Source organism: Pecten maximus, chromosome 14 (genome assembly GCF_902652985.1).
Source record: "Pecten maximus chromosome 14, xPecMax1.1, whole genome shotgun sequence".
Classification (NCBI taxonomy): Eukaryota; Metazoa; Mollusca; class Bivalvia; order Pectinida; family Pectinidae; genus Pecten; species Pecten maximus.
The window spans coordinates 37,728,617-37,740,896 of record NC_047028.1 but is presented as its reverse complement, the minus strand read 5'-3'; the positions used below and the strand labels follow the sequence as shown (position 1 = coordinate 37,740,896).

General features: G+C 34.2%; 1 protein-coding gene across 1 annotated transcript; it reads right to left on the bottom strand.

Annotated features, from left to right (window-relative positions):
• Nucleotides 1-420: 420 nt before the first annotated feature.
• LOC117342681 lies at nt 421-12,016 on the bottom strand. The gene is made up of 14 exons (XM_033904887.1): nt 11,437-12,016; nt 10,963-11,045; nt 10,519-10,568; nt 10,154-10,249; nt 7,904-7,964; nt 7,158-7,215; nt 5,514-6,765; nt 4,474-4,744; nt 4,029-4,227; nt 3,710-3,754; nt 3,040-3,084; nt 2,341-2,382; nt 2,002-2,052; nt 421-1,703 (listed from the first exon to the last, which is right to left on the bottom strand). Exons 1-14 carry the CDS (start codon nt 11,981-11,983, stop codon nt 1,429-1,431), a joined length of 3,075 nt encoding a protein of 1,024 aa, XP_033760778.1. The 5' UTR covers nt 11,984-12,016; the 3' UTR covers nt 421-1,428.
• Between the last annotated feature and the right edge of the window lie 264 nt (nt 12,017-12,280).

Genomic DNA, 12,280 nt, shown 5'->3' with positions numbered 1-12,280 from the left:
TTCCTCATAAACCCTATTCACAGAAAGGTACTAAGTTCCTCACAAACACTTATCAGTGAGAATGTATTCCTCATAAACCCTCTTCACAGAGAGATACCAAGATGTTCCCCACAAACACTTATCAGTGAGAATGTATTCCTCATAAACCCTCTTCACAGAGAGATACCAAGTTATTCCTCACAAACACTTATCAGTGAGAATATATTCCTCATAAACCCTATTCACAGAGAGATACCAAGTTGTTCCCCACAAACACTTAACAGTGAGAATGTATTCCTCATAAACCCTATTCACAGAAAGGTACTAAGTTCCTCACAAACACTTATCAGTGAGAATGTATTCCTCATAAACCCTCTTCACAGAGAGATACTAAGTTGTTCCCCACAAGCACCTGCTGAATCCATCAACTCAACAGATGTGATTGATACAATGGATTTATTCACACGAAAACAAATAATAACAACTAGATAGCTAGCACTAGCTGTAAAGATCACAATCAAATCAACAGTGAACATTTTTTATCTTCAAAACCAAATTAAACAATAACTGAAATTCAAAAAAACAAATCTCTCAGTCTTCAAAAGATATCAAACATTGCATTATTTTGCATCGAAGGGTATAAATACCCAAATAGCCTTAGGCTTAAACATGAAATGTAGTAAGTTGAAAATAACATGGCATCATACTAATATTGAATGCAATATTGCATTAAATAAACACATACAATGTAACATTTCACATTTTCCTCTGCACTATATCTGAGATTTGTTATCATTGAGAGTTCTCTAATACTTCCATAGTACTATGTAAAAGGTCAGGATTTCTTATTCCAATATATGACCTTGATGACATTGATTATATATATTTAAAATCATCCATACAAATGAAACAGGTCCTAATTTTATCTTTTTTAATGAAAAATAGTGGTAACAAACATTCGCTTGTATATCTTGCATTGCCACTTAAATGTCAAACACAGGTATTTCCCTGGATCAAATTAAGATGAGTTATTTTGGAGAGTGAATGGAATTATTATTGAGAAACAGAAGAAGCCTTAGAATAAACATTGAGGATTTTGCCACAAAGGCAAAGACTGACGGTGATGGAGACATAAGGATTGAAGCTAAATGTTCAAAGGGAATCGCAAGAAAATTATTTAAATTTTGTGAGGAGAAAATTGTATGTACTAAATGTCTAACTCATTCAGAGCACCAATTAACATTTGCCGATATAAGTACATATACAGTACATCATTGGATGCAAAACAAATGTACGTAGATAATTCTATCCTAGGTTCTTCCAAGAAATGGAATTAATTCAACCGAGTCATTTCGTCGTCACAAGTAAATAAAAGTAAAGTAAAACACCAAAAACGGCACACTCTTCATTATTGGAATCAAAACATTTCTTGACGAACATAACATAGATTTAGTTCCGCAAAGAAGATGCTTGCAAAAGCTTCATCTTTTTTTTCTGATGCTGCTGTGTCAGGCTCCAAACATAATACTTAATACACTTCCAGCCTCTTTTTTCGAACATTGTTTTCACATAGGTGTTTTTCCTTGTCCCTAATAAAACATCATTTTTTGTTGGAGGCTTATTTGATGTAATACATGGATGAAATATGCGCTTAAGGATTTCAGTGTCAGCTTTGGTCCAGGGCACCCTGGTTTTTTTCTTTCTTTCTTTTTCCAGTGAAGGCTCTGAAATTAAAACAAAATATACATCGGTATATGAAAATATGCATTTGCTGATCTATTGCGGGGTCATAAAAATACATTTTATACCACAATATGTGGGTGTTATTCAATTCTCAGTGTATCAAATAATTACTTAATGCAACTGTTGAATAAGTATATAAGTACATTTTGTATGCATATTGCACAGAAACCTATATTTACCTTATGTAAAAAGCTCAGTGAAATAGTCACAGGTATTTAATGACATGCAGAATAGCATCTGTCTGTATCCTTCTAGTATGTAAAATTGAGAACTACAAACCTGAGTCCTGCTGGTTAGGCTCCTCCTCTGGATCTGGAACATCTTCAATTTCTGTAAATGGTAATCAAAATTTCAAAATATATATCAGTCATTTCTTTATATTCCATTTTAAATGGATTTATAATGATTCTACTGTATACCTGGAATAGTTTTGTTTTTGAAAAATAAAACTAGGACCACAAAAATAAACAGTGCTTTCGTCTTTGCATTGCCAGACAATATACAAAATGTACACGTATACCAAATTTCATGCATTAGTGGATGGGATGGACATGGGTACATATATAAATGTAACACAATATGCCACCCTTAGTATGTCCAACTGAGATAACTACTAACCCGAGTCCTGCTGGTTAGGCTCCACTTGAACATTCTCAATTTCTGTAAATGGCAATCAAAATTTCAAAATATATAGGCATTTCTTAATATTCGTTTTGCATCGATATACAATCTGTTCACCTGGAACAGTTTTGGTTTTTAAAAATAAAACTAGGACTGTCCTTAAGACATCAATGCCCACGATATTAGTGCTACAAATTTTCTTGAACTTTGGATAATATTTAGATTTTGAACAATCCGATTATCGAAGGCCAGAACATGGTTGTCATTGTGTTTTTTTCCCACAAAAATAAATACTGCTTTTGTCTTTGTATTGCCAGACAATATACATAACAAATTTCATGCAAATCAGACAATATATGAATTTGATAAATCAGAAGTCTCTAATTGGTGGCTTTCTTAAATTGAAAATCCTTTTTTGTTTATAATGAGTGACTTCATATTTATAATCATCCCTACTATAAAATTTCATGGGAACCATGAAATAGAACAAAAGTTACCACAAGATTACCCTTGCGGCCATCTTGAAAGTTTGTACTCCGCTTATCATATAAGTAAAGTTTGATGACAATCACATTGGTAGTTATTTAGATCGAATTATTATATTGAAGAGGACATGACACGATGTGATGAGGCGGATGGGACAGACATGGGTAACACAATATGTCACCCCTATGTCCAACTGAGAGAACTACTAACCTGAGTCCTGCTGGTTAGGCTCCACTTCTGGAACATCTTCAATTTCTGTTAATGGCAATCAAAGTTTCAAAATATATAGACATTTCTTAATATTCCTTTTTGCATCAAAATACTATTTACTGTCTGCATACCTCTATATGCTCTGGTTGATAAAAATAACACTAGGACTGTTTGAGATTAATAAATAAAGTAAGCACTTGACATTTCATACCTAATATGAAAGCCTTTTTTTTTTTACATTAAACAATAATGATGTTTTCTAAAGATATAAGCCCTCTTTAATAATTACCCAGATATTTAGTCATTAAGAACAGGAAACACTCTTTATACTGCCACAATTTGTAATGTCCAATTTGCATAATACAAATTAATGAAAATTTGCTCATGACTGATGACAGATTCCGAAAATGTTTTACATTGAAGCTAGTCTGGATGAACATGGACAACAACTATATATATATGTTACCCATTTTATGACTCCTCCGTACACCCAGGGTATACACAACAATATACATACTGCACAGAAGAATGTACAAGGCAATATGCCTTCCCCATAGTAATTTTAGGGAGACTTTGATACCTTCTCAGTGAAATAGTCACAGGTATTTAATGACATGCAGAATAGCATCTGTCTGTATCCTTCTAGTATGTAAAATTGAGAACTACAAACCCGAGTCCTGCTGGTTAGGCTCCTCCTCTGGAACGTCTTCAATTTCTGTAAATGATATACTTTATATTAGAAATTTCAAAATATATATTCTAATATTCCAGTTTATATACATTTGTATATACATGTATGATCTACTAATTACCTGATAAGCCAAGCTCTGGTTAGTTAGGAGTACTGTTTGAGACTTTATAATTTGAAGGTTTTTTTGGGGTTTTTTTTCCCCCTAAATAAAAGAAAATATCAAACCATATTTTGGACAATTTTATAGCTCAACCATTGAAATTTTATAAAGAGCATCTTATCGCCATTTCTTTCTCACCATCCAGAGTAATTTCATCCAGTCTGCGGCCAGCATACTTGTGAGTTAGTCCCTTATCAACCACCATCAGTAACTTGCTGACCTTTGCCAGCTCCAGTGTCTTTTCCTGAAGTCGGTAATATTCCCGGTGCACAGAGAGGCTATGTCCCATATGCGATGCTAGCCATTCTAGCTCCTGATTTGATCCCATGTCAACAATCTTTGGGAATCAAAACAAATCATTACATTAAGGACCTGCGTTAATGTAATATCCTTTAAAGTCTATCAAACTGTTACCATTTCAGTTCTTGTTATTTATTCACTTTTTTTTAGTTTTTTGTTAAGTTTTGAAACCTTTCTCATTTTCCAACTATTATTAAGGTCTACATGTCATAACTAAACCTTTTCATTTAAATCCCTTTAAAGGTGAGCAGAATAAGTTCAGTTTACACATCCATTTGCCTACCTGAGAAACTGTTGCCACATATTTTCTCAGATTTGTTGTCCTCATCAAACGAGGTTTCATAAGGCCAGCTTTCTCAGATACGACATTGAGAGCATCCCATCCTTTCAAATGACCATTTGCTGTTGTTGGAGCTGCAAACAAATACTTGTTTGTAGGTACTACAACTCCAGCCCGGTGTTTGTTTAAGCAGTCAAGACCTTTTATCATGTCTTCAGTAAGAATAACAGGAACTTTCCTTTTTCTTTTCCCCAAGATATCTACAAGCTGCAATCTGTAAACATGAAGATGAATGAATATTAATAAAAGTGAAAATATATACAAATGCATGACAATGAAATACAAATGTCAACATCAACACTGAAATACATTTCTAACAATTTACTTTAAATTTGTGTTAAATATGTGATACCTAAGTTTGATCTAATCATATTCAACTTGACTTCAGTGACTATTTTAATATCATTTTAATATCATATTTAAATTAATAACAGTGTATCCATATCAAATCATCATATATAATGTATGCTAAAATTAAATGTGACATTTTTAAAGAAATTTTCGATTACCCTTCAGCATTTGTGATTAGAAAACTATAATTCTATCAATCCCATTTTGTCCTGGACCTATGGACCAAATTACAATACCACAATTGACTTTTGACCTTTTTACCTTGATCTTTGGTCAGGTTAATGTTAATTCTTGTTTAATTCAGACAAACTTTGTTTCAAAATATCATAAGAATTAAAATGTTGTCAGTAAACTGTTTCAAAAATCGTCACCTTCACATAGTTGTGAACGGAGTACCTTGACCTGTGGTCAGTTGCTTAATCATGATTAACAAAAAATCTGTGAATTGGACTTTTCTAACAGGAATCGGTCATGAATTCAATAGTTAAGTTATAGGGTAATTATTATAGTGAAGGGCATCTGTATCTTCGAGACAGAGATTGATGGGTCATCTGTATCTCCCATACAGGGAGGGCTATACTGATCGTTGTACCAAAACCTGAAAAAGAGTAGATGTTTACATAAAATTTTACCTTTCCATCAGTTTCTTTTCAATTGGTTCCAAACATGATATCAATTCTTTGGATCCCTGCTCTGTATTCCGTTCCATGTATGATGCAAGCAACATCTCTCCTACTTCACCCCCTCTACGCCTGTTGAAGACACAAACCCTGCACAGAGTAAGTTGTGCGAGGTGTCTCCACATACTTGTATTACTGCAAGGTTGTTTGTCTAATTCTTTTCTTACTTTTTCCATCTCATTTAGAAGATATTTTCTCAGACATACAATGTCTTCAGTGAGCGGTAATATATCGGGGTTGTTGAATTTCCTTTCTGAGAGTGTGTTATGGGCATGACTACTGATACGTTCACACCATTCGTCATTATGCAGAATCAGATATGACTCGGCATCTTTCCTTTCTTTTTCGTTTTGATCGCGCAAAGCCTGACCTACTTTGATTTGGGCTAACTTCTTCAAAGTATGTCCAACTTTAAGGGCCAGTGCAGGTCTCTGCAACTTGTCACATCCCCGCATGGTTTCTCCTTCAAGGACACAGAGTTTTTTCACACCACATACAACAGCATCAAATTTTTCAGGAGTTAGGAAGTCACTCATTGAACGTTGCTCTACTGTTTTTGGTAATACCTGAAGTAGACGTCCCATTTCTCGTATTTTTTGTCTCACATTTCCTGCTCTTTCACGGCCATTCTTTATTAGCAATTTGGAGCCCAGGAGAACCAACAGCTTGTCTTGTATAATCATGTCAAAAACTTTGTCTTTTTTCATGCCTTCCAATACTTCCTGGTGAAATCTTTTACTTTCTTCGTTCTCTGATGATGAAGTCGAGCCATGAAGTAACAGTGTTGCCTCTTTTTTGATAGATTTTTCGTCTTTCTGACCATGAACGAATCGGCAGGTCTTGGAATGCCGCCATAAGTCGTCTTTTAAGATGAAGGCCAAGCATGCTGGGCATGGGAGAAAACAATCATTTCCTTTTTCCTTAGCCGGTCGTCTGTCAACAATTATGTTTCCGACACATGACCCAGTCAGAATTTTGATATTGTGATGGAAATTACCCTTGTTTCTTAGTTCCTGCCACATTTTTTTTCTTTCGTCACCATGCTTTGATTTTGCGAGAATTGCACATACAGCAGCTTCATCTTGGTGTATGTTCTGAAGATGTGAAGAAATCTTTGCAAAAAGCCCACCACAGTAGAAACATGCCTGCCTTTTATCATATTTTCTGCCTCCATCAGCCTTTTTTGAAACAGCACTAACACAATCTGAAGAACAACAAAGTATTACAACATATTACATCTTTGCTTCCTTTTTTATCTTTCCATCTACAATGCAATGGCGATAGATTGCAACCTGTTCCAATTGGAACATTGGAGAACGTTGAACTGTGAACAAGAGGCCCAATTGTTCTGAATTGCTCACTTATTTTACTTTTTTCTACTGTTAATCACTTATAATTCACATGGAAATTGTATCTGAGTTTGGTGTTAATGTACAAGGAGAGTCAATGATCTTCAAGGACATCCGTTATATTCAAGGTTTTATCAAGGACTTTAATAATTTTTCAAAAGTGTTTGAACACAATTTAAGTGCAAACCATGGATTAATTATAGACAGATGTTGTTTGTTTATTAACATGCTGTTAAATAAAATTTACCTGTTTTAGGACAAGCCATGTCTATTTCAGGATCTGATTCATCTTGATCTGCAGACACCTGCAACAGCCAGGTACAAGTAAATTTAACATCCTGTGCTAATATTGCCAGTCGCATGCATTATTTTACACTGTAATTTTGATAAAATACCAGCTAGTATTCATCTTGCCAATCAATAATCAAAAGATCATATATATATATATAGCCCATATACAGGTGCAATATCCTAAATAAATTTTAATGGTAAAATGAGCAAGAAGTCCATCGGTCACAGTCAATTATTAAATAACTTATTGCTACTGAATGGTTTCAAAATTTTGGTGAAAGTGATCATACTATGTTTGTTTTATGAAAAATACAAAGACTCAAATATTATTGACCCAGGTGCCATGTTTAATGGAGTCATTAGTCAAGGGAACCATCATAAAGGTCAAATAGGACTGCTGGTCACCTTAAACACAAGTTAATGTAATGTACGCCAGGTTTTGTAGTTGAATGAAAGCCGGAATACCCGGAGTGAAAACACTGATCGTGACCTACATTCAGTATCTGGCAACTAACTGCCCCAAATAATCTTAAACATGAAACCTAGAGGTTAAGGGCATTAAGTTGTTGTGATCTGGATTTAGTGGCTGAATACAGGGTTTCTGTAGTGTAGGGGGATAAAAACTTTGAAGGTATTTGGTTGTATTAGACAGTAAGTCGATATAAACAGGGGTTCGTAAGACAGGTTTGACTCAATTGATACCTTTCTTTTCTTGGTGATGGTCAATGCACTGGAATCATTGTGGTCACTTGCATCTGTCTCACTGAAATGTATTAAAACGGTTTTTGTTTAAGAAGAAACAAGTTGTAATGTTTCTATAGCATGGAATTGATCATATAGCGACTTTGATTCTTATAACAATGACAAATTGTTGTGTTCATCCAATATTATAGTATCAGTAACCTCACCAAGTTTCGATTCAAATGGATGGCAATAACACTGTTTAAAGTAGACTTTAATTTACGCAAATACTGATGTGGCCGTTGTTGCTGTCGCCGTCGTAAAAGTAACACGGTGACTTTATAGTTTCACTTTCCGCGACTATTGTCGAAGGCGAGACCAAAATCATATTAGGATGTGCATGTTTTTATATCATTTATATTAGGATATCAATAAAATATTAAATGAGAAAATATTTACATTTTCTGAACAAATGTCTACATTGCTAAAGCTATGCCTTATACAATAAACTGCCATGTTAATGTTGTGACTATACAGGAACATGAAAATATGATGGGTTCAGACTACATTCCTAACCTAAAACATTTGAAAGAAATGGTATTTTCAAAAACAAATAATACCGTCAGTATTACTTAGATGTGCAGAATAATCATAACATGCTAATTAAATCACAGATCATCTGGATAACGGCTGCTCTCTAATGATTTGATTAAGATTCAAAATGGATATCTTTACTTATTCTAGCTAACTGTCATCTGCTTAACAATTCAAATACATAATAATATCTTAATTACTTCCACACCAGGACCAAATTGTTTTCATTCAATGTGTAGTTAATATCTCAGTTTTAGTATATGCTACTTGTATATATGTACCTTGTATCACAAAGATTTTTAAATGTTTGATGATCCTGTTTTGGTGTTGAAATTACAAATACATGAATTGGCTTTACAGTCCACAAATACTATCATAACATTATCCATTCTCCAGTCCATGTTATGTTCAGATAGATCAAACAAAGTTAAAATAACAGCAAAGAAGTAATTGTGTAGAATATCCCACTGAGCCTTTCAGAAGAGCAAAATTGCTTGCAGCACAACATTTCAGAAAAATTATAAAACAAAATGAAATTTGATCCACATATCTGTAGATCCAATACATCCATGTTCTTATCACCACAGAAGGCAAGGATTTCACTAAATTGAAAATCATTTCCAAAACAAGCAAATCCACCAGAAGGAAACTCCATATCTCAATCTAAAACTTGTTCTAGATTCCACTTAATCATATTAATTTCAAACACTTTAATGACAATTTGCAAACATTTCAATGACAATGATTTCAATAATTTTGTTCCCCATAAATTCAGAGAGAAATTAAAATATTTCATATCAGGTTAAAGAATCCACATCAGGCCTGACCTGATTTTTCAACCAATCTTGGTAAGAGTAAGCTTGATTTTCTTCACAAATTTGACAGAAAAAATAGGTTGTAGATGAGAGAATGCTTGATAATCTGATATTTCTCACAAACTTGACAGAGAGGAAGTTTAAGGTAATATTCCTCACAAACTTGACAGAGAGAAAGTTTAAGGTAATATTCCTCACAAACGTGACAGAAAGTTTAAGGTAATAGTCCTCACAAACTTGACAGAGAGAAAGTTTAAGGTAACATTAATATTCCTCACAAACTTGACAGAGAGAAAGTTTAAGGTAATATTCCTCACAAACTTGACAGAGAGGAAGTTTAAGGTAATAGTCCTCACAAACTTGACAGAGAGAAAGTTTAAGGTAATATTCCTCACAAACTTGACAGAGAGAAAGTTTAAGGTAATACAAAAAAAAATGTAGTCCTCACAAACTTGCCAGAGAGAAAGTTCTAAGGTAATATTAATATTCCTCACAAACTTGCCAGAGAGAAATCTTGATATTCATCATAAAGTTGACATTTTGATTCTTGATCCTGACAGGAAGAATGTGTTTCACAGTTTGAGATATAAATTGGTCAAGGAAACGAATACAGCATCTTAAATTTGACTTGTGTAAAATATCTATTGAAATGCATGAAGCCAAAATTTTAAACAAAAATTTGAAGTCTAAAACTGCACTTGACAATTATTAACAACATGAATGCAAGTTATTTGCAGGAGTTTATGAAATCTCTGACAAATAATTATGCTGATTGTGTAAATGGTATAAACATCCATTTGTAATTTTATGTGACCATTTCATGCAAGTTTTACATATTTTTGTTCATTGCATGTATACATACCCATCATCAAGTCTATCAGGCTTCTGTGGCTTATAAGAAGGGTCTCTGCTGTCAGAATCATAGTCATGAACACTACTATCACTGTCTTTATGTGAGCTACAAAATAAATGTATTTGTTATAACATCAAAAGAATTTTTGTTTTAAAAATAAGTTTGGTGCATGGTTTGATATCATGTGCGAAATCATTCAATCATTGATATTTTTTGTTAAAGCTGCATGCACAATTATATAATCATTAAAATCCCAGCGCAAATCACATGTACCCGTGATGTGACCTTGAACTTTGACCATGTAAATCAACGGGAACCTTCTTCTGTTAATACATTCATAACATGTGATGCACATCCATAAACAATATACTCACTCATTGGTTTGCCATCTCTTTAAGATTCTGGTCTTTCTCAGATTAACACTCTGTAATGCACATAATAACAAATCATAAAATATCCATTAATCGGTTATTCGGGTTAACTAGGTTATATGTTAAAGGCACTTTAAATGTGGTATTTTAAATGGGGTACACTCACACTATACATACAATTTATATGGCAATATCACTGGGATATTGTGATTTTATAAAGGAACTAGTAGAAAATCATATCTTTACTTCTAAATGTATGTGTTTTATCCAGTATCTATGGTAAGCATCTGCAGTGCTACACAATGGATGATAAAAGACTCAAGTGTTAATCATATGTAAATGTGAACAGCTGTGACCTAGGCAGGGAGTAATTAAACTTTTTACGGGAAAAGCTGTACTGGATTAAATTCATTTCTTTTCAAGTCATGGAGACAACTTAATACATACCAATATGGGCCAAATCAGCGAGCAGTTGCTGTCCTCGCTGCAAGAATCCATTACTTGCTCCAGATCCGGCTTTTCTTTAACAGCTGTGTGAAAGAAGAATAATGTAACATTCATCATAGCATCAAACTACTAGAAATGATATGTACATAATTGGAATAATTGAAATGTAACGGCGAATAATTAAATATTTTCTTTAAGCATAAAATGATGTCATTTTTTCTAACATGAAGATGAGATTGTGAGCACCAAATGAAAGTCTTTTAAAAGAAATTCTTTCTTGAATAACTTCCTAAAACATTGCTGACCAAAACTGCAAGTTAGCTTTCCCTAAGTACAATAATAAAACAATTCCTGTAGGGTATCTTAACTTTAATACATATCTGATAGATAAAACATGTATAATTTTACCAAACTACCAACCCTACCCTATCCACACCCTTTACCAGTAGTATAAGTAATGAAAAAGATACCAACCACTAAAGGCTTCTCTGTTTTCCTTCAGCATGACCATGTTTCCATCATACCTGAAACTCATGTTTCCATCATGACCATCTGTAAGTGTTATGCTCTCTAGTTCATCATCTGATCTCCTTTCTAGTTCATCATTTGATATTCTTTCTAGTTCATAATCTGACCTCCTTTCTAGTTCATAATCTGACCTCCTCTCTAGTTCATCATCTGCTAACTCTCCATCCTCCACCAACATCTCTTGGTCATCGTCCTTCATCTGTCCATCCTTCACAATCTTCTTTTGGTCATCATCCATCATCTGTCCATCCTTCACAATCTTCTCTTGGTCATCGTCCTTCATCTGTCCATCCTTCACAATCTTCTCTTGGTCATCATCCATCATCTGTCCATCCTTCACAATCTTCTCTTGGTCATCGTCCTTCATCTGTCCATCCTTCACAATCTTCTCTTGGTCATCGTCAATCATCTGTCCAGCCTTCACAATCTTCTCTTGGTCATCATCAATCATCTGTCCATCCTCCACTATCTTCTCTTGGTCATCTTCCTTCATCTGTCCATCCTTCACAATCTTCTCTTGGTCATCATCCATCATCTGTCCATCCTTCACAATCTTCTCTTGGTCATCATCCATCATCTGTCCATCCTTCACAATCTTCTCTTGGTCATCATCCATCATCTGTCCATCCTTCACTATCTTCTCTTGGTCATCGTCCTTCATCTGTCCATCCTTCACTATCTTCTCTTGGTCATCGTCCTTCATCTGTCCATCCTCCAATATCTTCTCTTGGTCATCATCTGCCTTGCTATTCTCTTCAAGCCTTTCTTGTTCATCAATGTTATCATCTAC

Coding starts and splice junctions, on each gene's coding strand:
- LOC117342681 (XM_033904887.1), bottom strand. CDS start 11,983: ATGAAGGAAGATGACCAAGAGAAGATAGTGGAGGATGGACAGATGATT. Junction 7,965..10,153: donor CCTGATAGACTTGATGATGG/GTATGTATACAT, acceptor AATACATTTCAG/TGAGACAGATGCAAGTGACC. Junction 4,745..5,513: donor GAAAAGAAACTGATGGAAAG/GTAAAATTTTAT, acceptor TCATGTTTACAG/ATTGCAGCTTGTAGATATCT.